Source organism: Microtus pennsylvanicus, chromosome 19 (genome assembly GCF_037038515.1).
Source record: "Microtus pennsylvanicus isolate mMicPen1 chromosome 19, mMicPen1.hap1, whole genome shotgun sequence".
Classification (NCBI taxonomy): domain Eukaryota; kingdom Metazoa; phylum Chordata; class Mammalia; order Rodentia; family Cricetidae; genus Microtus; species Microtus pennsylvanicus.
In genome coordinates, this window is record NC_134597.1 from 33,451,156 (window position 1) to 33,474,225 (window position 23,070).

The 23,070-nt window shown below is 45.1% G+C and overlaps 1 protein-coding gene across 3 annotated transcripts in view; it reads left to right on the forward strand.

Annotated features, from left to right (window-relative positions):
* Tmem178b (transmembrane protein 178B) overlaps positions 1 to 23,070 on the forward strand; it is a 413,225-nt gene that overhangs the window by 121,559 nt on the left and 268,596 nt on the right. For all 3 annotated transcript variants that reach the window (XM_075953917.1, XM_075953918.1, XM_075953916.1), the window contains exon 2: positions 14,443 to 14,556. In XM_075953917.1, coding sequence (XP_075810032.1) covers positions 14,443 to 14,556 — 114 coding nt within the window. The remainder of the gene's footprint in view (positions 1 to 14,442; positions 14,557 to 23,070) is intronic.

A 23,070-nucleotide genomic window follows, 5' to 3' on the forward strand; every position in this document is an offset into this window, starting at 1 on the left:
GAGAAAGCATGAGCTCATTGTTTTCCATGAAAAACCAGATCTGGTCTCCTTCTCGCCTCGTTTGTCTGTCAGCGCCCAGAGATGGATGTTCCTTCCACAAGTCGAAAGTGTTCATGGGGGAGCTGCAGACTTCGTGTGGGTGTCAGTGTGCTGCTGGGGAGGGCACCATGGTTAGGGCAGTGGCAGCTTGCAGGGTTGAACTTTCTAGAAGGTTATTAGGGGTGTGATGGGAATGCAGGAACAGATTATTTACTGCACCCTAAGTGGCAATTTAAAGCCATACCTCACCTTCTCATTCTTTCCCATAAAGTGTGTCTCAGGCTAGAAAATACATGAACCAAATAGAGAACAGGAGGCCTGTGCTAGCAGGGTTGATGGGGCAATCACAGTGACAGTTCATTCTTCATTTTCTTTTGTGAGGAACTGACTATAAATGATATTTTAAAAAGTCTCATTTAAAACCTACAAAAGGATTTAGAAGATGGGGAAAAAAGACATCCAGTGTCCAGGAATGAAGAAGTAGTATTAAAAAGGTCACACTTTGCACCAAAAATGAGGCGACCTTTAGTCCAGAAGGTTGCAGAATGTTAGATTCTGCGATCTTTAGTCAAGGCAGAGTGTCTTTAGAAAGCAATAGAAAGACGGTGGTGAGCAACGGAGGGAGATGCTGGAGGAATGGAAACCACAGACTGTGGTGTCCTCTGCTGCTATGAGAGAGGTAGAATTGTCACCTTCCTTTTGGTTTATGAGTTGGAAAGTCGGTGACTAGATGAAGTGGAGGACAGTACAAGCCATGTAATTCGGTGTAGCTCTGCCTATTTAAGGAGTATCTAGGATGGTTAAGAGGCCACAGTGGGGTCCAAGGTGCTAGGACCCATGCTCAGAGTTTCAAGACTAACAGATTCCAGGGACACAGACCAGAAGCCATGGGGAGGGAGCTCTGGAAAGTCATCTAAGGTGTTATTAAGCATGTGGTGGAGGAGCTGCTCATCCAGGAACCAAGATTCTGAGAGGTCAAACGAGATGTGCCAAGTTGCCGTAGTCTCCTTTAGGGGTTTCGTTCTTATGTTTGTTGATCAGGGTGAAGGGTTTGGAAGTCAAAGTCTTTCATGATGGTGGCTAAAGTGAGGAAATAGGCGGGGCATAGGCAGACTCACAGAGAGCTTTCTTATAATGGCTTACTTTCTGCTCACATGGGGGTTTTGTGCATGCTTGGGCAGAGTTCCCCTCAACCCCACTGTGTGGGGAGATTTTTAGCAATGGCTTGGATGAGAATGGGGATAGCCTGCTGATAGAACATGTGGTCGTAATTGCTAATTTGTAGAATGACAAGATCATGATCCAAAAATTCCTTCAGGGGCTGGAATAAATAGAAGATTCTGCACCAAGCTAATAAACTGAAAAAAAAAACCCAACCAAAAAGAAAAAAAATCACCACCACCACCAAAAAACAACCCAAACCAAAAAACACAAAGACTGTTACACAGGCATAGGTAGGATTTGGGTCAATTAAGTCCATTTTTGAAAACTGCTTGGCATATCCCTTGGGATGATCAGCTCTGTGATTAGACTATTCATAAGGCCAAGAAGAAATGAAAGCAAACCCTTTTCCCACCAGGCTACTTTTGGTCATGGTGTTTATCACAAAATAGAAAGAAACTAGAACACCCTCCAAGGCTCAATAAAGACTTTCTCATTGTTTCTTGTATGTTTTGGCTAGATATTTTGTTTTTCTCAAAGAAATATTTGATCATCTTTGCAGTGAGAGCACCTAGATTGGAAGTCCATGGTCACACAACTTACACAAATCTGACTGTCTGTGGGGATGACTGCCAATACTCTATGGCACTGGTGGAGAGTCTCACCCATAGGCTGGGCTTTCAAAGTGATCAGTGTGGTGATGGGTTTTGCATATGTGTGGGAGAACTTGGGACTCTTCAGTTGGAAGGAATGGAGAGTCAGGGTTGGGGTGGGGCATGAGAGTTGTTTTCAAATATTTACAGACTGTTGTAAGAAGCAGGATGCATGTCTCCAGAGGCATAACTAATAAATGATAAGAACTTTTATTGAATGCTCACTGTGGAGCAGGTTTCACATGGGCTATCTCATTTATTTCTCATCAATTTTATGAGCAGATCACCACCAATATCTGCATTTTGCAGTGGAAGAAATGGAAGCACTGGGAGGTTGACCAGTTGTCTCAAAGCTTCCTGCTGTCAAGTAAATAGAGACTGGAATGTGGCTGAGATTCTAGCGTGGAGTTGATACTGCCAGCATTTTGTCTTCTGTGCCTGTGTATTACTTCAATGCTAGCCTCTCTGCAGCCTCTGAGGGAGCTATGGAAGCAAACATTTCATCTTTCTCTGATATAAGAACAGTAGAGTCTGTTTATGCTGCAAATCCCCACAAATGGAAATGTTCTGATTTATACAAAAAGCACTGTGGAACCTTGGAGGGTCCCCACTATTCTCCAGAAGATTTTGATTTCCTCTGTTTTTTTTTCATGCGTGAGTACTGTGTGACACTTAGTAGTGTGCATGGTAGATTTGAATCCCAGCTTTGCTACCTGAGGGGTGTGTGTTGAGCAGGGTGTCTCTCTAACTAAACTTTTGTTTCTTCATCTGTGAAATGGGGGAAATGATAGTGCCTGACTTTTGTACTTCATACAGTACCAAACACAGAAAGCACTTACTAAGCAATAACTGATATAAAGTAAGTGTAAATTGTCAAGCACCAACTTTACCATTATATTAGTAAACAAGGTGAGCCTTTATTGGCTGCTCACTGTGGATGGAGTTTATATACTCTTCTATCTTAAAGCTTTTACTAGAGCTTTAAGATTCTTACATGATTCTTATACAAATAGCTGTTCAACATTTCTTCCTCATAATGGAGAGTGGGCTAGGTTAAGAGAAGGTGTATGCAGGGCCTGGAATGTGGCAGCAGGGGGGAATGGGACATGATGATTTTGAAAAACGAAATTCTGCATGTGCAATCAGAAGGGCTCCTGAACACTACTCATAACCAACACCAATGTAACACAGGATGGAAAGGAATTAAATATTTAGGATTCAGTCTATGTAGTGCATACAAAGCAACATTAAAAGGCTATACTGATACCACAAGCTCAAGACTAAAGCAGGTAAAAATGGAATGCCTTAAAAAGCATCACAAGTAAAGATGCAGCAAACACTTCCTTGATAAGAAGAGAACAGTTAGGTTGGGTTGGCAGCAGCTGGAAGCCCTGCAAATCTTTCATAGCAGAACATCTGGGAGGAGCAGAAGGTGCTGAATAGAAGACACGGGGGAGGTGGCAGGGGTGTTTCTTGTGATGAGCTTCTGTGGAGAGTTGCTTCTTTAGTAGAGTTCTTGCCAACATTGCTAGCTGGTTGTCTAAGGTGGGCCCTGCCCACTTCCTCCATCAGTTTCTTTGGGGATGGGCTGATGGAGGTGTGGGATCTTCCGGGCCAGCCTGTCTTCCTGATCCCTTGGAGTCACCCTGGTTTTCTGTCTGCCCTTTTTATCATCCCCAGTCTCAAACCTTTAACCTCCTGACACAACCTTCCACCAATCAGGAGTCAGTATAGTGATGTCTGGAGGCTTGGGATGGGGACCACAGTTTACATCTGGTCACCTCCTGGCCGCTAGAGGGTGTTCAGGGATGGAGCTTCATTTATCCAAATATTCATTTTATTCTTCCGAAAAGCAGGGTGTTTCCCTCATGGAGGTGTTGTGTGATGTCAACATGGGCTAATGGTAGAGTAATTAACCTGTGCTAAGTATGAAAAAAAAAAGAACCTTTGGGGCCTGGAAATGTATCTTAGTCAGTGAATTGCTTTCCTTGCATCGTGTTTGAGCCCCAGAATCCAGGTAAAAATTTCAAGCACAGAAGTGTGCCCTTGTAATCATGGTGTTGGGGAGGTAGCAATAGGAGAATCCATGAGACTTGCTGGCCATTGCAATAGCTGGATTGATGAGCTCCAGGTTTAGACCTAGAGAGACTCTGTCTCTAAAAATAAAGTACAAAGTGACTAAGGAAGACACCCAGGATTGCACTCTGGCCTCTATGCACACACATGCTTCTACACAATGCTTCCCACATGTCGCTCTTCATTGGAGGACACCTTTGATGAGCGCACAGATGTAGCTGATGCTCTACTCTTCCATCCTTGCTTTTCTGTCCCTGCTCTTCATGTGCTCATTGCCCCTCAGAGCTCATGCTCTGCCAGCTTCCTAGATCATAGTGTGACATTTGGTCAGTCATCACGTAGATCTCTAAATGTTGTTCTGTGTCTTGGTAGGACCATGTTTGACTAGCCCGAGCTGTCTCCTTCCATCAGTCTCAGGGTCAACACTGATAATACTTTCTTATTTGCTGAATTCTTGTTACTTGCAGGGATGACACTCAGGACTGATGTGAATTTTGACATGCATGCCTTGGGTCTTAAAGGAAGGATTTACAGTCGAGAATGAACAGAACTGTCTTGTTCCATTCCCAGTTCCCAGCACTCCCTTTGCCACTGAAGACTTAGAGGCAGAGGTGAGGTAGGGAGAGCATGATGAATCATGCTAACAAGAAGGAGAGGGGTGTGTCTAGAAGGGGCTAGATCTAGGGATGTGCTTGTGGAAGAGAGGAAAGAGGAAGAGGTGTGTGCTCCCTCTGCCCTTCCCAGTTAGCCCGCACCTTTAGCCTTCACCCCTCCCCAGCAGCTTAAGCAGCCCAGGCTGAAGCTCCTCCCTCACTTCCAGTTGAATTCAGACACTGGGGGTGCTGTCAGGAGTCTGCAGGCAGGAGCAGTGAGAGGGTATGTGCTTGCTCTCTGGCTAGTACTCTTTGTTCACATGGCCACCGTCTACAGGTTTTGGTTGTAGTGACCTCCTCAGCCCCTCACGGCCTAGGTTCTGCTAGCTCTTTCGCTCTCAGTCACGGATTTCTTCTACTATCCCCCTCTAGTTTCTAAGCTGATTTTTGAGGGCAATACAGCATTGTTTCTTACAGGCATGATGCTGTAATCAGATCTCTAGAGCTTATTCGTTTTTACATAGTTGAAGTTTCACACTTTTTGAACAATGCTTCATTCCCCTCTCCATTTGTGTGAGCTTGACTAATTCAGATCCCTCACGTGAGTTGGGTCATGCAGTGTTTGGTTCTTCCATGTATCCATACATTCTGATATCACCTTTTAAAGGCTGAATAGCATTTTTACATGGATAAAATGGATATACCACAGTTTTCCCATCCATGCATCTATCCATTGACCATAATTCCTTCTTTAGCTGTTGCGAATGATGTTGTAATAACTACAGGAGAACAGATGTCTCTTTGAGATACAGACTTTAATTCCTTTGGATATTGATTAGTTGGTCCTATGGTAGCTCCGTTTTAAAGTTTCTGAGGACCCTCCATACAGCCTTCCATACTAACTGAATAATTTATATCCCTAGTATGCAAGAATTTCTGTTTCCATTTCTTGCTGAGGCAGGATCTCACTACATAGCCCTGGCTGACCAGGAACTCACAGAGATCCCCCTTCCTCTACATCCTGAGTGCTAGAATTAAATGTATGGAGCACCACACCTAGCCGACTGTCTCTCTCTCTCTCTCTCTCTCTCTCTCTCTCTCTCTCTCTCTCTCTCTCTCTTCGCTAACACTTCTATTTTATGGTAGTAGCCATTTGAACAGGTGTAAGGTGATAGATACTTCATCATGTTTTGGATGTGCATCACTCCTAATGGTTAGTGATACTGAGCCTCTTCCAGGCACCTGCTGATTATTTAAATGTCTTCTTTGGCAAAATGTCACTCAAGTCTTTGCCCATTTTATAATAAGGTTTTTGTTTGTGTGTGTGTGTGTGTGAAATTGTCTTTTAAAAACTCTCTTCTGTCATCTGTTAGAGTGTTTTGTGTCTTACTGGGACACTGGTCTATAGGTAGGAGGGCCATGAAAGAGGCCATGGGGGTGGAGTTGGGGAGGGAGGTGGCTGCACCTTGGTCACTGGCCAAGTCTCCCTCAGTTGCCACTTTTTAAGGGCCTTGGAATCTCAGGGATGGAACTCAACTGGTGGGAAGGCACCATTGTCCTCCTTTTCTGATGAGACTCTCAGCTGCCCTCTTGCCTTTCAGATAGCCCTCTCCAACACTCACCGCATGTCTGTAGCTAGAAGCTCACGTTCTGGGCACATGTATTGGGTACCCAGATGGTGCCTGCATTTATGAAAGCCCAGCACACTGACAGGACCTGCAGACACATGGATGAATATTTTGCCTTTCCTTTTAGGCAATATTTGAATCTTTCCAATTTAATTGCTGTCAAAGCCAGGATGCTTATAATCCTGAGACAAAGCAAACAATGGGGGTTCCTGGGGGGCATTCTTGCTGTTCCAGACTGGCTCTTTAGCCACCACCTTTTTTCTTGGTCTTTCTGAGTGTTATGAGGTTCCTCTCGTTGGCTAGGTGGGCTGCAGGTGGAGAGGCCATAGGGGCATTAGCTCATTTCAGTTCTCCTATAACCCATAGCAATTCGCTGGGCTTTTGTTGAGGCCAAGAAAATCTGACCTCAGCTAAGAAATCAGGCGCTCTTCTCAGACACGAGTGACAGGCACCAATCTCATCACAAATGGCTTCTGGTTTTGGGCTCCAAGAGAACAGTTTGTTTGATTTTTAAATGATTACATGTAGGGGTACAGTTAGATCACATAGCATTTTTGTTGTGCAAATTAGATCAGGGCAGCCCCTCTGGTAGGGGCGGGGTCTCCCCAGCCTTGTCCCACCATAGTGCAGGGTTTGACAAATAGTGCAGCAGCTGGCTTTAGGCACCCAGGTACTCCATGAGGTTCCGTTATGCAGACACAACCTGCCCAACTGTAACTACTCAATTCATTGCTGGAAATTCTTCTTTTAATCTTCTACTTTTTATATCTGCATCTGGTCCTTTTCTATTTCCTCACCTCAGCAAAAAGAAAGACCAGTTGACCTACATTTGCCAGGTATATCAAGGCATGGATCTATGATTGATGTGGTTAGCTTCTGCCTTTCTGTGATTGACAAGTCTCTCCTTGTTCACAGAGTGTGAATGCTAGTCTCCCAGAGTTCTGCAATCATTACCTCCTTGTAACCATCACCATTTCATTTTGCCCCAGTTGCTTTAGTTCCTTGCATGTAATAAGTTCAGTAAGACTCTGTACATTGTGGCCTTCCAAAGGGTGCTTTGTGGTACCAAAGGGTGCTTTGTGGTACCAAAGGGTGCTTTGTGGTACCAAGTCATGCCTGTCTCCAGAGTGCCTGGCATTGGTGTATGCCCTGTGCTAGAGGGAGGAGAGTTAAAGATGGATGGAGAAGACAGTATCTGTGCCCTTGAGACACACAGTGGGAGAGTGAGGAGTGTAAACAGATAAATCACAGCCAATGGTGTCTTCCCATCCTGAGAAGGTGGAGAAGAGGAGAGGCGAGTCCAGGCCCCAGCCGCAGTGCTTCCCTGATGGTAGGGAAGGCTTTGCCTGGAAGTCGCCAAGTGAGTGTCCTTTCAGAAACTGTCATCAGAAGCCTCTGACAGAGCAGGTGATCACATTTCCTTCCTATAATGTGGGGCAGGGTAGCTGAGTGGAGGGAGGTTCTGGGTAGACGACCCTGACTTCTTATCCTGTCCAAGTCACGTAACTGTCTTATCTCACCACTTCCTTACCATGCGCCAAATAGGGAGACAACGATAATAGGTATAACCTACTCAGTGATGTCATACAGTGGATTCTGTGGAATATTATCTCTATTGGCGCTGTTGAGACAAGTACAGAGACCAGGAATGAGTTCTAAGTGTGTTGAGAATGCTGGTTTCCCCAGCTTCAGGGCGCCTGGATAGGGTGTCTCAGCTGTTCATCCCAGGGTGTTCTCTATACATCGCCATGTGTGCTGTGACATACGTAAGGTTGGAAATCACATAACTGTACTGTTAGCCTAGCTAGGTTTTATTTTACTTTTGTCATCTGACAATGGGGATACATTCTGAAAAATCTGTCCACAGGAGATTTTGATTTACTTTGTGAATTGTGTAGAGTGTGTTTACACGAACTAAGATTGCCATGACATCAGACATCAGCAGGTGCTGTTATCTTAGGGGACCCTTTATCCTGTCTGTGGCCTGGCTTTGCTTGAAGCACTGTGTTGCGTATGACTTTATTAGGATAACCGGCATGGAGAAAGTGGGTGTAAAGAAGAAAGATAAGATCCCAGGGACATTTCTGAAGTAGGGTAGACAGAATTTGATGACTAGGAAAGAAGGGTCTCCCAGGGAGGAGGTGGCTTCGGGGATGATGTTATAGATAGAGGGAAGATGATGCTTTTAATAGAAATTATGTAACTCTAGTGCAGGCCTGTGGGGTGGGTTTGAGTTGAAGCAGGGGGGATTGTCTGGTAGGTTTGTTTTCTGGACCAGTCAAGAGAGGAGGGCAGGCTGAGGTGTAAGAAGGTGTGGAGAGGAGGAGGGGGGGAGTGCCAGGGCATGTGAAAAGCCACAGGGGCTTTGTAGAGGGCCTAAAAACTGAAGGTACCCGGAAAGAGTGCACAACAGTCCCCAGAACTTTGTCTCCGGATGGAGACTGTCCTGTTAGAGAAATGTCCGACAATCGCTGGCAACTGGGCAGTTGTCCAAATATGATTTACAATAAAGCATCAGTTTCACAAGGCTTTCTGTAAATTATTGCACGCCACCAATTGCCAGGTTCCCTGCTGACAGTGGGCCAGGAGGTCAAACAATTCAATAAGGTGCCACTAGTTATAAATTGAAAATCAGTGGGGTGCAAAATGGATTACCATCAAAATCCATTCAGGTGAAAAACCAAATTTCAAAACCCCTAACCTTTAAAAACCACCCCCTTCCCGATTCCTCACAATGCTCCGACACTAAGTTTTTAATATCCCCCAGATAAGCAAACATCAATAGCAACCTCAGGAGGTCGAAAGTGAGGAGCAAAGCAGTCCTATCCAGCCTCTTTGGAAACTTGCAAATTTAGTAAATTATTGAACTAATTAATGCCTTGGCAATTAGATTCCAAAAGAGCAGTCCTCAAACTTAGACAAGAACCACCTGGAAGGCTTTAATGTTTCAGCCAGGCTCTAGCTTGGAGTTTCTGTGTATTCGGGGTTAGGTGGAAGAAGACACCTTTCTAGCAAGTTCCTATGCTCGTGCTAGTGGTCCTGGGGCCACCCTTAAGGATGTGTGCCCTAAGATGTAGGAACAGTTTGGTAACTTGACTACACAGTGAGCTGATTTAATAGTGACTTAAAATTTTTTCTTTTACTTTTTGAGATTATAATATAATTACACTATTTCCTCCTTGCCTTTCCTTCCTCTAAATCTTTTCAGATACCCTTGTTTACTCTCTTTAAAATATACATATATTCCTAAATATAACCTGCTCAGTCTGCATATGCTATTCATATGTATGTTTAGGGCTGATAATTTGATACTGGATAACTAATTTGTGTGCTTTTCCATGGCTAAGACTATTTCTCCCATGCTCAGCCCTCCTTAGCTGTCTTTCAGTAGCTGAGAGTCTGCCATCTTTTCCCCATTCATCCATATATCTATTGCTGTTGTCCTTGTTCAGCTCATGCTTAGACAGTTATGTTGGTGAAACTATATGTGCTATCATTTTTTCTCTCCCCAATGTAATATTTTTATTGATTATTATTTGGGAATTTTACATCATACACCCCTTACAATTTCCAGTCGTCCCAAGTCAGCTCCCCACCCTTGTGACCTGCCCCACCAAAGAGGAGAAACAGAAACAAAATAAAAAAATAAATGAATGAATAAATAAATAGAATGTTCAATTTGTGTTACCCTGCTCACTGGAGCATGATCAAACTCCCAGTGGCCAGCCCCTTAAAGAAAATGGAGTCCTTCCCCATCCTTTAATCCAGGTACATTGGCTTCCATTCAGAGGGTGACTTATTGGTTACCTAATCAACAGTTTCGTTACTCCGCAAGAACACACACCACAGCAGCATCATTTGTCATAGTCAGAACCTGGAAAAAGCCTAAATGCCCCTCAACCAAAGAATGGATAAGGAAAATGTGGTACATTTACACAGCGGAGTACTATACAGAAGAAAAAACTAATGACATCTTGAAATTTGCAGGCAAATGAATGGAGCTAGAAAACATCTTATTGAGTGAGGTAACCTAGACCCAGAAAGACAATTATCATATATATTCATTCATAAGTGGTTTCTAGACATAAAGCAAAGAAAACCAGCCTACAATTCACAATCCCACAAAACCTTGACAACAAAGAGGACCCTAAGAGACACATACATGGATCTAATCTACAAGGGAAACATAAAAAGACAAGATCTCCCGAGTAAATTGGGAGCATGGGGATCATGGGAGTGGGTAGAAGGGAAGGGAAGAGGAAGGGAAGGGAGCAGAGAAAAATATGTGTTATCATTTCCATCACCCAAAATTGCCAGCTCTCTGGCAAAATGCCTAGCCAGCCTAATTGTTGTCACTTCCGGGTTCCATGGCCACGCATGCATCATCAAGTGTTCAGGCCACGCGAAGAATGGTCATGTGATCTGCGTGTGACGGGTCACATAAGCCCCTGTATGCAACTTTAGAAAACATTTAAAAACTGAACACGCCTGCTCCACTTTCTTCTCTTCACCTCTTAATAAACTCTTTTTCTTGTTTTTGTTTTTTTTAATTAATTAATTTATTTATTAAAGATTTCTGTCTCTTCCCTGCCACCGCCTCCCATTTCCCTCCCCCTCCTCCAATCAAGTCCCCCTCCCTCCTCAGCCCAAAGAGCAATCAGGGTTCCCTGCCCTGTGGGAAGTCCAAGGACCACCCACCTCCATTCAGGTCTAGTAAGGTGAGCATCCAAACTGCCTAGGCTCCCACAAAGCCAGTACGTGCAGTAGGATCAAAAACCCACTGCCATTGTTCTTGAGTTCTCGGTAGTCCTCATTGTGCGCTATGTTCAGCGAGTCCGGTTTTATCCCATGCTTTTTCAGACCCAGGCCAGCTGGCCTTGGTAATCTTAATAAACTCTTAAAGTGGGTTCCGTTGTGTGTCTTGTGATGCGTTCTAGCGCTTGATAAATACAATAGGGGTGTGGCTTCTGGCATTACTAGGAGACATGGCCTCACAGCAAACTTCCTAATCCTTTGACTCTTACAATCTTCCTTCCCCTCTTTCAAAATATTCCTTGAGCCTTATATGTGGGAGACGTTTTATAGATGCATCTATTTGGACTTCATCAACAGCTCTGCATTTTGATCAACTACAGTTTTCTAGAATGGTCATTGTTTCTAAGAGAAGTTCACCTCATCCCGGGTGAGGATTACACTCGTCTGTGGGTATAAGGACAATATTCAGAATGTAGTTAGGGTTGTATGCTGAACCAGGTACTGAGGCCAGGGTCATCACGTTCTTTTATTCATGAAACCTGAGAAGAGAATGGCGCAATGAAAACTAGGTTGATTTGAAAGCCTTGTGTTGAGAAATGAAGCTAGGAGGATGGAAAGGAAAAAGGAAGGCTGCCTTCCATCCCTACACATTCCAGAAGACTGTCTGCTGAAAGCACACACAGTGCCACTAGGGTGGAAACAAGCCCTTGGTCTGTGTGGAAACTTAAATTTATTTGATTGAAAAATTCCTCTTTTTTTCTTAATTAAAATTTTTCATTCATTTTACATACCAACTGCAGCTTCCCTTCCACCCTCCTCCCATCCTCTCCCCTCCCCTCTCCTCCCTTTTGCCTCCCCTCCCCAATCTACCCTCCCTCTACCTCTGTTCAGAAAGGAGCAGGCCTCCCATGGGTGCCAACAAAGCATAGCATAGTAAGTTGAAGTGGGACTAAGCTCCACCCTTTGTTTTAAGAATGGGCAAGGTAACCCTGTATGAGGAATATCTTCCGAAGAGCCAGTCAAAGCAGTAGGGACAGGCCCCGCTCCCATGGCCAGGAATCTCCCTAGTAGACCATTCCACAGGACCATCACATATGCAGAGGTCCTACGCTGGCCCCATGCAGGCTCCCTAGTCATCAGTCCATGGTCTGTGAATTCCATGAGCAGGCCAGTTGCTTCTGTGAGTTCCCTTATGGTGACCCTAAGCCCCCACCCCTGGTTTTGTACAATCCTTCCTCCCTCAACACGATTCCCTGGGCGTGGCCCAGTGATTGGCTGTGGATCTCCATATCTGTTTCCATCAGTCACTGAAGGCTCTCTGATGGCAATTGGGGTAGTTATCAATCTGATTACAGGAGATGGCCAGTTCAGGCTACCTGTCCACCGCTGCTAGGAGTTTTGGCTGGGATCGTCCTTATAGATTGGTGGGAGATCTTTGCATCAGGTACCATCTGACCCTGAAATGCCCCCACTCTCAAGTCAGCACTGTTGTTACTCTCCTCCTCCATCCACCCCTCAGACCAATTCCTCATGTTCCCATGCTCACCTGTCTCCGCTCTGCCCAGAAGCTTTCCTCTGTTTCCCGTTTCCGGGGAAACTGTGTATCCCCTTAGGGCCCTCCTTGTTACCTAGCCTCTCTGGGACTGTGTGTTGTAGCATGATTATCCTTCACTTTACAGCTACTATCCGCTTAGGAGTGAGTACATACCATGCTTGTCTTTCTGTGTCTGGGTTACCTTCCTCAACATGATTTTTTTTTTCTAGTTCCACCCATTTGCCTTCAAATTTCTGGGTGTCATTGTTTATAACAGCTGAGCAATACTCCATTGTGTAAATGTAAATAAATTTTCTTTATTCATTCTTCAGTTGGGGGCATCTGGGTTGTTTCCAGGTGCTGGCTATTATGAACACTGCTGCTCTGAACATAGTTGAGCAAGTGTCCTTGTGGTATAATTGGGCATCCTTTGGGCATATGCCCAAGGATATAGCTGGGTCTTGAAGTAGATTATTCTCAATTTTCTGGGAAACTGCCATACTGATTTCCAAAGTGGCTGTACAAGTTTGAACACCCACAGCAGTGGAGAGTGTTCTCCTGATCCACATCTTTTCCAGCACAAGCTGTCACTCGTGTTCTTGATCTCTGCCATTCTGGTGTAAGTTGGAATCTCAGAGTCATTTTGATTTGCATTTCCCTTTGGCTAAGGATGATGAACATTTCTTTAAGTGTTTCTCAGCAATTTGAGATCCCTCTGTTGAGAATTCTCTGTTTAGGTCTATATCTTATTTTAAAAATTGGATTATTTGGGTTTTTATACCCAGTTTCTTGAGTTCTTCATATATTTTGAAGATCAGGACTCTGTCAGATGTGGGGTTGGTGAAGATCTTTTTCCATTCTGTAGGCTATTGTTTTGTTTTACTGATAGTGTCTTTTGCCTTAAAAAAAGCTTTTCAGTTTCATGAGGTCCCATTTATTAATTGTTTGTTTCAGTGTCTGTGCTACTGGTGTTCTATCCAGGAAGCTGTCTCCTGTGCCTATGTGTTCAAGGCTATTTCTCATTTTCTATTCTATCAGGTTCAGTGTAACTGGATTTATGTTGAGGTCTTTGACCCATTCGGACTTGCATTTTGTGCAGGGAATTCCATGCAGGGCGATAGAGATGGATCTATTTGCATTTTCTACATGCCAACATTCAGTTATGCCAACACCATTTATTGAAGATGCTTTTATTTTCCATTGTATAATTTTGATTTCTTTGTCAAAAATCAGGTGTTCATAGGCGTTAATTTCTGTCAGGGTCTTCTATTCGATTTTATTGATCCACCTGTCTGTTTTTATGTCAATACCAAACTGTTTTTTATTACTGTAGCTCTGCAGAAGAGCTTAAAATGAAGGATGGTGATACCTCTGGAAGTTCCTTAATTGTACAAGATTGCTTTTAGCTATCTTGGGTGTTTTGCTTTTCTATATGAAGTTAAATATTGTTCTTTCAAGGTCTGTAAAGAGTAAATTCCTCTTTTAACCTGAAGGTGGTGTGTTCATGTGTGTGTGTATATATATGTGTGTGTGCATATGTGTGTGTGCAGGTATGTGTGTAGTTGTGTGTTCACATGCGTAGGTAGACAAGAAGACACCCTCAGTGTTATTGATAAATGTTACTCTCAGGTGCAATCAACTTTTTAAACTTTGAAAGTTGGTTTTCTTTTTTGTTTGTTTTTTCTTTTTTTTTTAAACATGTTTTCTTAAGGCTAGGCAAACATGGACACCACTTAAAAAAAAAACTTCTAATAGTCCAAATTTTGATTCTTCCACTCCGTTCATGACCCTAGATGCAGTTTCCTTTCTAAGGCATTCCATCTGATTGTAGTTTTACTCTCTTGTTCATTTTGAGTCAAGCTTATTGCATAGCATAAACTGTAACTTTCATGAGGCTCCACATGAAACATGTCTGTTTCTTCAGGATGGGTGTGTGGATCCCAGGATGCGGAAGAGGTGGTCCCTGCCTCATTCACACTTGGTTTTCTGTTTCTCTCTTCTAGGAGAAATTGAGAGATGCACGTACATCAAGTACCACTACTCCTCAGCAACCATCCCCAGGAACCTCACATTCAACATCACGAAGACCATTCGCCAGGATGAGTGGCATGCCCTGCGTAAGTGCAGCTGCGTTCCTGTGACTGTCCGTGATGTCACTTGGAGGGCGTGGGGGAGGGAGGTTGTATGTACTCTCTGAGAACTGCGGATGGTTTCAGAACACTGGCATGGATCTACTATCTATAGGTCAGAATTGCCTGAGTTGGTTCTGATGGCATTGTAGATTTGTGGCGTTTTGTTTCAGATTTTAAAAAAGACCAAACCAATCAAGTCAAACTCAAACCACTCTTGCTTAGACAGTGATCTTAATTCGTTCTTCTGGTAGGTATCTGAAATTCCACCTACCCGACGGGATCTGCTCTGGGGACTTAACTCCGGCACATCTCTAAGTTGCTTATAATACTATTGTGGCAACCTGCTCGTCCCTTGTGCTGTTATTTGTAAAGGGCGAGGCATGCTCACGTACCTCGGGGATCTGCACTTAGGTGGAGGTCATTAAGAAGGAGTGTTGACTCTGCTTCCAAGCGTCTGTGTGCCTTCAGATGATAGCAGCTGGCTCATGTGTGATCAGTCAGCGAAGAGGTGAATATCTATGCCCATCAGTTTGGGAATTTTCAGTCGAGGGATCCTTAGAGACTTGCATTACGGTGAGAGAGTGACTTAATGAGCAAACAGAGACGGCTAGCTATTTTTACACTTCTCCATGGGAATCCATTGCCTGTCTGTGGCAAGGGAGCTCTCGCTCACTGCTGGCCTCATTCTTCATGTTGACCCACCCATGACACACTTCTATTGGGGTTGCCAGCTATTCTTCCTGTGTCATTTTTTCACCCAACAGCCAAAGGACTGGGCTCAGTTTATAGCCGCATAAACGTGAGCATTCTTTTATCACACCTCGATAGGCAGACTCCCTTAGTTGATGAACTCTGAAGAAGACAGTCCTTTAGGCTAGAACATTCTTCTTGTCTCATTGTTATCTTCTTGCCTTGTTATCATTGCATGCGTAGAGCCCACAGGGTGGCTTGATTTTATGCATCTACAGCTTGGAGTGGGGAAGGGAGAGGTAAAAGAGAGTAAGTAAAATTAAACAGAGCAGCCACTGGTTTCAGGGGGAAACTATACAAAAATGGGTCTGTGATGACAGAGTAGGTGCCAGAGGATGACCCTGCAAGCCATACTGTTGTCACTTTAGAGGCGCTAAGTAGCACGAGAGCTAGGGACAGAGCGCTAATGTTCAAAGAGTGCTCGCATGTGCTAGCCATTGAGTTAAGTGTATCACATACATATTTAATTTTAATGTGAGATTGGCCTTAGAGACTCAAGTAATCAGGGTTATTAATTTCTATGGATGGTAGGCATGGAAGACTCCAAATATAGAAATATATGGTGATAATTTCCAATTTCTTACAATACACCTGTCTAGTGAATATCACTTAAAGAGATGCTCAAGGTGCATAAGTCTTGTTGATTAGCCATACAAGCATAATAGATTCTGGGATTCATAATAGTATTCAGAATATATGAGGAAAAATTACTGACATTTCCAATTCAAATGGACTTGGTCTGTCTGAAGTTCCCAAGTTTCTCTGCATACCAGGCATATACTGGATATCAAGGCTGTGGGGAGCTCTTTTAAGGAGCCAGAGTCTGGGGTGGAGAAGGCTGGGGCTGGAGAGAGACATTCACAAAGCAAATAATTACATGGCAGTGTGATAATTACAACATAGTAGAATTGCTTCAAGCAATTAAAATAGTTTGTGGGGTGTTTTTTTCCAGCCAGAAGGAGAATGATCTCAGTGTAAATTGCAGACACTTCAAGGGAAGCCTGATGAACTCTATTGGCTGTGGCCAGGGTAGATGTCTAGAGTTGCAAGAGATTTCCCATCGTGCCATCCTTGGAAGTATGCCACATGGCATCATCCGAGAGAGAGAGAGAGAGAGAGAGAGAGAGAGAGAGAGAGAGAGAGAGAGAGGAGGGAGGCTTTGTGGGGGTCCTCTTTGAACTCTGTGTATCTCCGGGGTGCTCATTCTCCAAGCATAGTGCTGTTGAATTCTGAAAAATCTAGCAGGCAGCTTCTATAGCCAAGCAGTGTGCTGACTTCTATTTTTAACAAATCAAAGCCATTTCAACGATTGATTCGTGTGAGGTCTCTAGCCCGTGGTGGTGGGTGAAGCTGATGCTCCCCTTTGGTGATGGATTCATTTGCCTCTTTCATGAAGTGGCCTAATGGGCTATTAAGCTGGCAGAGAGCATTTGCCATGCCTGACATCTATGACAGCTATTTTAAGCCAGAGGGCGAGTGAGCATCTGTCACAATTGAAGTTGGTCCTAAGTATAACTGGAAATACTGGCGTGATGGGGAGGCTTGGTCATGTCCATGTTAATTTTCAGAGGTCAGATTTTGGTAACATGAGGTAGGAAATAGGCACAAAAAGCTCTTTGGAAATATATTGTGTTAAACATACGGGGAATCTGAAACTGCTCTATTTGGAGACTGTGCTATATTGCCACGCCTCTCAGGAATCATCTTATGATCTGAAATTACTACCAGAGCAATGTCCTACATCACTATTTTCAAGTCAACAGGAAACAAAAATAAAAGATGAGTTTACATTGTGGGGAAAAAAAGAAATATATTGGAAGAAAGTAAACATTAGGAAGTTTGTGGATTAGCTTTGAAAAATGTGGGAAGACCCCACCCAAAACCTGACTTCTTGGGCTGGGGATGGAGCTCATTAATAGAGTACTTACCTAACCAATATATGTAAGCCAAGTAGTTATCTCCATAGCTGGAGAGATAAAGCTCATGCCAATTTTGCATCATTGAGTGCTCTAATAATCCAAAGGGGACAAAATAAATTCATCTGGTTATCATTTTGTAGTGTGACCATAATATCTTATATTTTTTCTCTTATTTTTTTCTTAAAGGGAGAAATAGGATGGGGGCTGTAACTTGTTTGTTATGGAATAACTTAAGACGAACATATGAACTTTGGTTCACTTTGGATCATACACTTTTCATTGGGAATTTGCGTGTGGCCTGATCACTGGCCTGTTATAGGAAAGAAAAAAAAAGCTTTCTAGTAGGAAAAGGCACAATTGACTTAAAGCTATGTCGCACATTTTGAAAAGTTAACCCACCAACGTAAAGCTTAACTGTGGGGCTCTAGGCTCTCCCATCTCATGGTCATATGAACAGCAGTTGAAAGGATCAAATGATAGGGCACTGCGCTTCCAGATCCCAGTGTGTCAAGTGCTTGCCCCACGAGCTAAAGGAGGGGTCTTGGTACATGTTTGCATGTGCAATCGTGAGGGGAACAGAGGGGTGGCCTTCATGTTCCAGTGCTCCGGGTGAGCTGGGATGAAGTTGTGACTCTGGCTTGAATGGCAAGTGTTAGGAAGGTCTCATAGGTGTCTCGTTTTCTTCCTTACCATGGGGAATGACAAGACTCCTCCTAGAGCTCCAGTCTTCGTCCTTGGTCCACTCAATCCTGGCTGCCCTTCAGTGCTGTCAGCTTGCTTTAGTCCCAGCGCAGGCAGGAGGCAGGGGCCAGGCAGCTGCCTCTGTGGACTGGAGGTGTGCTGCTCTCCTCCATCAGGTCTCCTGCCGTTTCTAGGGCTGGAAAAGGACAGGACAGTGTCATTGGCCATCAAGGAGTGAGCAGTGGCCTCAGGAGATTAACTTAGCAAATGCCGCTGTTTGGGTCAGTTGTCTGGTTTAATACTCAACACATGATAGAGTCTGATTACCAGTGGCTGGGGGAAGGCAGCTGGCACTGCCAGGGCATTGCAATGGCTTCTCTCCCTCTTCTTACTAGAATACACTGCCATGAGATTTTCACAGCCCATAATTCAGTCTGTGGCTGCAACACCTGTTTAGTGACTCTGTGTCCTCAAGTACTCCACCCCCACCCATAACCCTGGAGGCCACCCCAAAAGGTTCTACCTCTGTCCTTCCTGTTATTATGGCCTCTGACCTGTCTTGTCTGCATAGCTAGGATCATACACACTTGCTCAGGGGATAGCCCGGGCAGATGGGTGGGTGAGGGGTGTCTCTGAGTGACCTGAAACAAGGACCCAGCAGCTAGCTTGGGTTGGCAGAAGCACCATGACAGAAACTGCTAGACAGACAGACGCTTGAGAGGCGAGAAGGCTGGATCTCCTGGTTCTGACTTCCTGATCTACATTGCAGGAACTTAGCAGGTCGTTGTACCTGAAGTCCCCAGGTGAGAGCCCCAAGAGACTCAGTCAGTCTGTCTGTGAGCTCACAGTTTTGCCATTCTGCTTCGTGTGGGCATCTAAGATAAAGGTTTCAGCTCACAGATGGTTGCCCCCGGCAGTGAAGATCAAGGCACTGGGACTCCACTCCTGAAATCCTATCTTCTTCATTATCTTTTGAGAGGCTGAGAGCCAAGAAAGCTAGATTTTTTTTTTTTTCTTTAAGCCTCCTCCTGTTAGAACTGAGGGTTTAACTAATTAGATTGGATGCCTGCTTTGCACCTTTCCAGCTGGCTGGGAGGGAACTGGAGGCGGGGAGGGGAAAGGGAGAGAATTCATCCCTGTCTTGACTTCCTGGCCTCAGGCTACCACCTCACACACATTGGCCTTGAAGCTATGCCCCAGGTACTTAGAACAGATGCAGGACCCAGACAGGCTTGTGTTCACCCCTAGCCTGTGTGGCAGCCACCTTATCAGTGTGTAGAGAACATTTGTGCCGCAATTATCCATGCATCAGCGAGGAGTGGGCCATGGCAGAGAAAACCCAGCCTGTCTCAGAGAGGGAGAAGAGAGAAGAGAGAAGGGGGTGGGGGAGGGAGGAGAGAGAGGCAGGGATGGAGACCTAGACAGTGTGGGAGACAAGACATTGTAGTCATCTGCTATGTAGTTAATTCCTGGGAATTGAAACATCCATCCTGGCCGGAGGAGAGAAGCTCTTGCAACTTATCAGGCTTTGGGAGCCCAGGAAGTTGCAAGATTTACCCGGCTTACATAAGCAGCACCAGTTGCTGCGGAAAGGAGCTGCTCCCGCCATCAGAGTTGCCTGCGAGCTGTGCAAGGAGGGAACCCCAGGGATGCAGTTTTGTGGGCTGTCACCTATGCTGGAGTGAACATCTCAGTGATTTAGCCTCATCTGAGTCACCTACGCTCTGCTAAACAACTCCTCGTCTGTGCTGTGTGCAATAAGTCACCCCAATAATCGTATGGGTACACTAAGCTAGACTTTGGGTGGAACTGTTTCTTTGTTGTCATCTGGGGTGCGCTATCTGGGGTGAGTGGCTGTTTGTTCACGTTCCCCACAAACAGCCAGACAGCGTGGACCTGCTGCTAAGAGGGTCAAGAAATTACAGCTCAGAGCTCTTATGCTCACAGCAGACACCAAATGGATGCTCAGCTCCTCAAAGCTCGTATAGGTCAGCTCAGTCTTGTTGGGACGATACTGCAGCAGTACTATTCCAGGGTAGGCCAGACCTGGCCTGCCTCACCCTGCCTCTCCTATGCTCTCTTCCTCACCATTTGCTCTTCCTAGAATTAGAGGACCTGTCTTCCATCTGAGCCTTCCTCCAGTTGCCCCCAGTCCTGCGCCACAGGGTGGCTTACCACCTCTCTCCGTGGCATTGGCATTATGTTAGGTCTTCGCTCAGTGGCACCCGACCTTCCTTTTTATGGCAGCTCAAGCCAGTCCATTCCTCTGTAAATGACTCTTCTCCAGTCTTTTCTTCCTACTTGGACTTTGCAGATTTCCGCATCTCAGAGCAGGCCAGATTCCTGGTCCATTTTTTCCTCTGCCATGCATGGTAAGATAAATATTGTGAATCAAGGGGCTTGGGCTAGAACCACCAACGTTGGTGATACACTAACCATCTCTTGTTCACATGGGCTGTAGTGTTGTCCTATTTCTCCAGAGGAATCTAGTCTGTCGCTATGGCTCCTTTGCAGATAAAGTAACCAGGCCAGGCAGCGAGGAGCGACCTGGAGATCCATCTCAGCCTCAAAGGAGCCTCAGATGAAAGCCTCAGAACCCATGCCTGAACTTTGGCCCTCCAGCAATCTTTCTCTCCCATTTCTGTTTTTGGCTTACATTATGTAAAGCAGCCTAATGAGGTAAACATTCCCGACATTAGCATCTTAGGTCCCCTGCAGTTCAACCCTTTTCCTTCTTCTGCTTCTGCTTTCTGGGCCCAGCCGGTGCTAGGTTCTGACTGTGTGCAATCTGTTGTGAGCTGTCTCTTGCTTGCAAGAGTGGCATCCAGAGGGGCCTTTAGGAGCAAGATGCCATCTCTGGAACTGGAAAAGCTTGGTAGCTCAGACATCCAGCCAACAGAGCCTTGCTATATGTTGCCTGGTAACGAAAAGTCCTTGCTTTTTGCAAACCATTGCATGCCTCTCTGACCTAGGTCCTGCAGGGAACATTGTAAACCTTTTTGGGACATCCAAACAGCCTGCAGCCCAGAGGCTGCCCTGAGCCTGCTCTCCTAAGACCCCTGTGATGTTAGTGCAACATGCAAGGCAGGGAGCACAAACCCCTTAATAGGACATTGCACTTAGACCCTCACCCTGTTTCAGCTCAACTCATTCAAGGACAGCTCTCCTCTCTGTCCAGATGTATTTCTTCATTCCACTCTCTCGGGATCTTGCCATAAAGCAGGTCACCTAGTCAGATGAACCATCTGACCTTCCCTGGATAGCATTTTCTAAATTTACTTTTTCGGGGTCTTACTCAACAGTAAGGAAATGATTCCAGGAACGTGGAGGTATATGTAAATACCGATTCCCCTGCTTAGCTAGTTGGTCTAGTGAAAGTCAATGCTGAAAATGGCTGGGGGGGGGGGGGGAGAGAGAGAGAGAGAGAGAGAGAGAGAGAGAGAGAGAGAGCGAGAGAGAGAGAGATTGCTCTTGAGCTGAAGAGAAAGACAGAGGTCTGGAGTAGGAGTGGAGAGGAGTCTTCTGTGTTAACGACACCCATGCACTAAGAGCCACCTGAGAGCTATTGTGCTGGCCTTCAGCACTCAATCCACAATACATCTGAATGTGCAGGTCCAATTTTGCACTGGGAATTAGTCAGGAGTCTGACCTGGAGGCGTTCTCACAGCATCTGCAGATTGGAAGTTGTTTCCCGCTGGCCAAGTCGACTGCTCTGGATGCCACCAGGGGAACTGGGCACAGCCCACTGGCTTCCTTCATCCATTTGTTCATTTACTCTCGCAATATCCATAGGGTGTTTCTGCTGTGAGAGTTCCCATGTTTGGTGCTAGAAGGGATATTAAAAGATATTCTGCTTCCCAAATTGGATAATATATTTCTAAGTGCTGGCCAGGCAAGAGACCAAACCGCTGGTTGTTTGGTGTTTATTGACTACAAGGAGTGTACAGGACAGTGTTGCCAATTTATATGTGTCGTGGTTCCCAACTTCCATACTTAAATCAGCAAGGACTCATTGTGGGGAAAATAAAGGAAAAATTTAGCATAAGGTTACCAGATCACAGAGGCATGGTGTGCTTGGGGTCTGTGCGGGATCTGCCTGTCTGGTCTCTCTTCTGGGAGCTGTCCAAGCTCTAGGTGCTGACCAGGAAGCTCAGTGCTGTAGGTAAAGTCTTTCCAAAAATTAACCAATCAGAGCTCAGCATCCAGCATTGGTTGCTATAGTAACGAGGAGGCGCTTGGTGCTGGCTCAGTGTGCCAGCACCAAGGACAGCTCAAATGGAATGCTGGAGCAAGGCAGGGGTGTAGGCACGCAGACTTCTAGCATCAAGGCCAGGACAGAGACAATGAAATTGGATGGGTGACTGTTGGATTTGGGGCACCATGCAATTTCTTGGGAGGAGGCCTAGCCAAAGGGAATAAAGTCCTAGTTTTCCAATAAACATTAAGAATCAGAGAAGGAAAATATGCAATAGAGAATAGGGTCCAAGAGAAGACTGGGGTACATAGGGTTTGCTATGCCCACAAGATGTAAGGCCACACAGAGCAATAGTTTCAACTGCCATTAGGTTTGGTGATAGGACTGGGGAAAGAGGTTCTGAACATGGGTGGAATTTCAGACAGGTGTCTGGGAGGTGACAGAGCATAACAGAAAGAGTTGCAGTGTTCCTTCTAACATGGAGTCTGTCAAAGTCTTACCCAGTCTTATAGTTCTGGGTCCATGACCAGGCAGTCAGTCACATCTGGAAATAGAAATGCAAATTTCTAGCTAGCAGACCAAGACACTGAATTGGGAGCTGCAGGGATGGGTTCCAGAGTCCTGGGTGAGCCTGTAACACATTCAAGGTGGAGAACTTTTAGACTCAGGGGCATGCTATGGGCTGTTACCATCAAAGGTAGCTCAGGGCAGAAGAGAGCATGAACCCTGGGATCTGGGATCTGGGAGCTGGGAGCTGGAGCTTGCTTTGGCATGTCTTCTCACACGGGCTGTCTTGGTATCGGTGTATAACTTTGGGGGTTTAATTCCCATCCACCCAAGTTGTGCTTTGAATAAAGAAGCATGGGTGAGGTCTCTCTCTCTCTCTCTCTCTCTCTCTCTCTCTCTCTCTCTTTCTCTCTCTCTCTCTCTCTCTCTTTCCATTATATGTTTAAA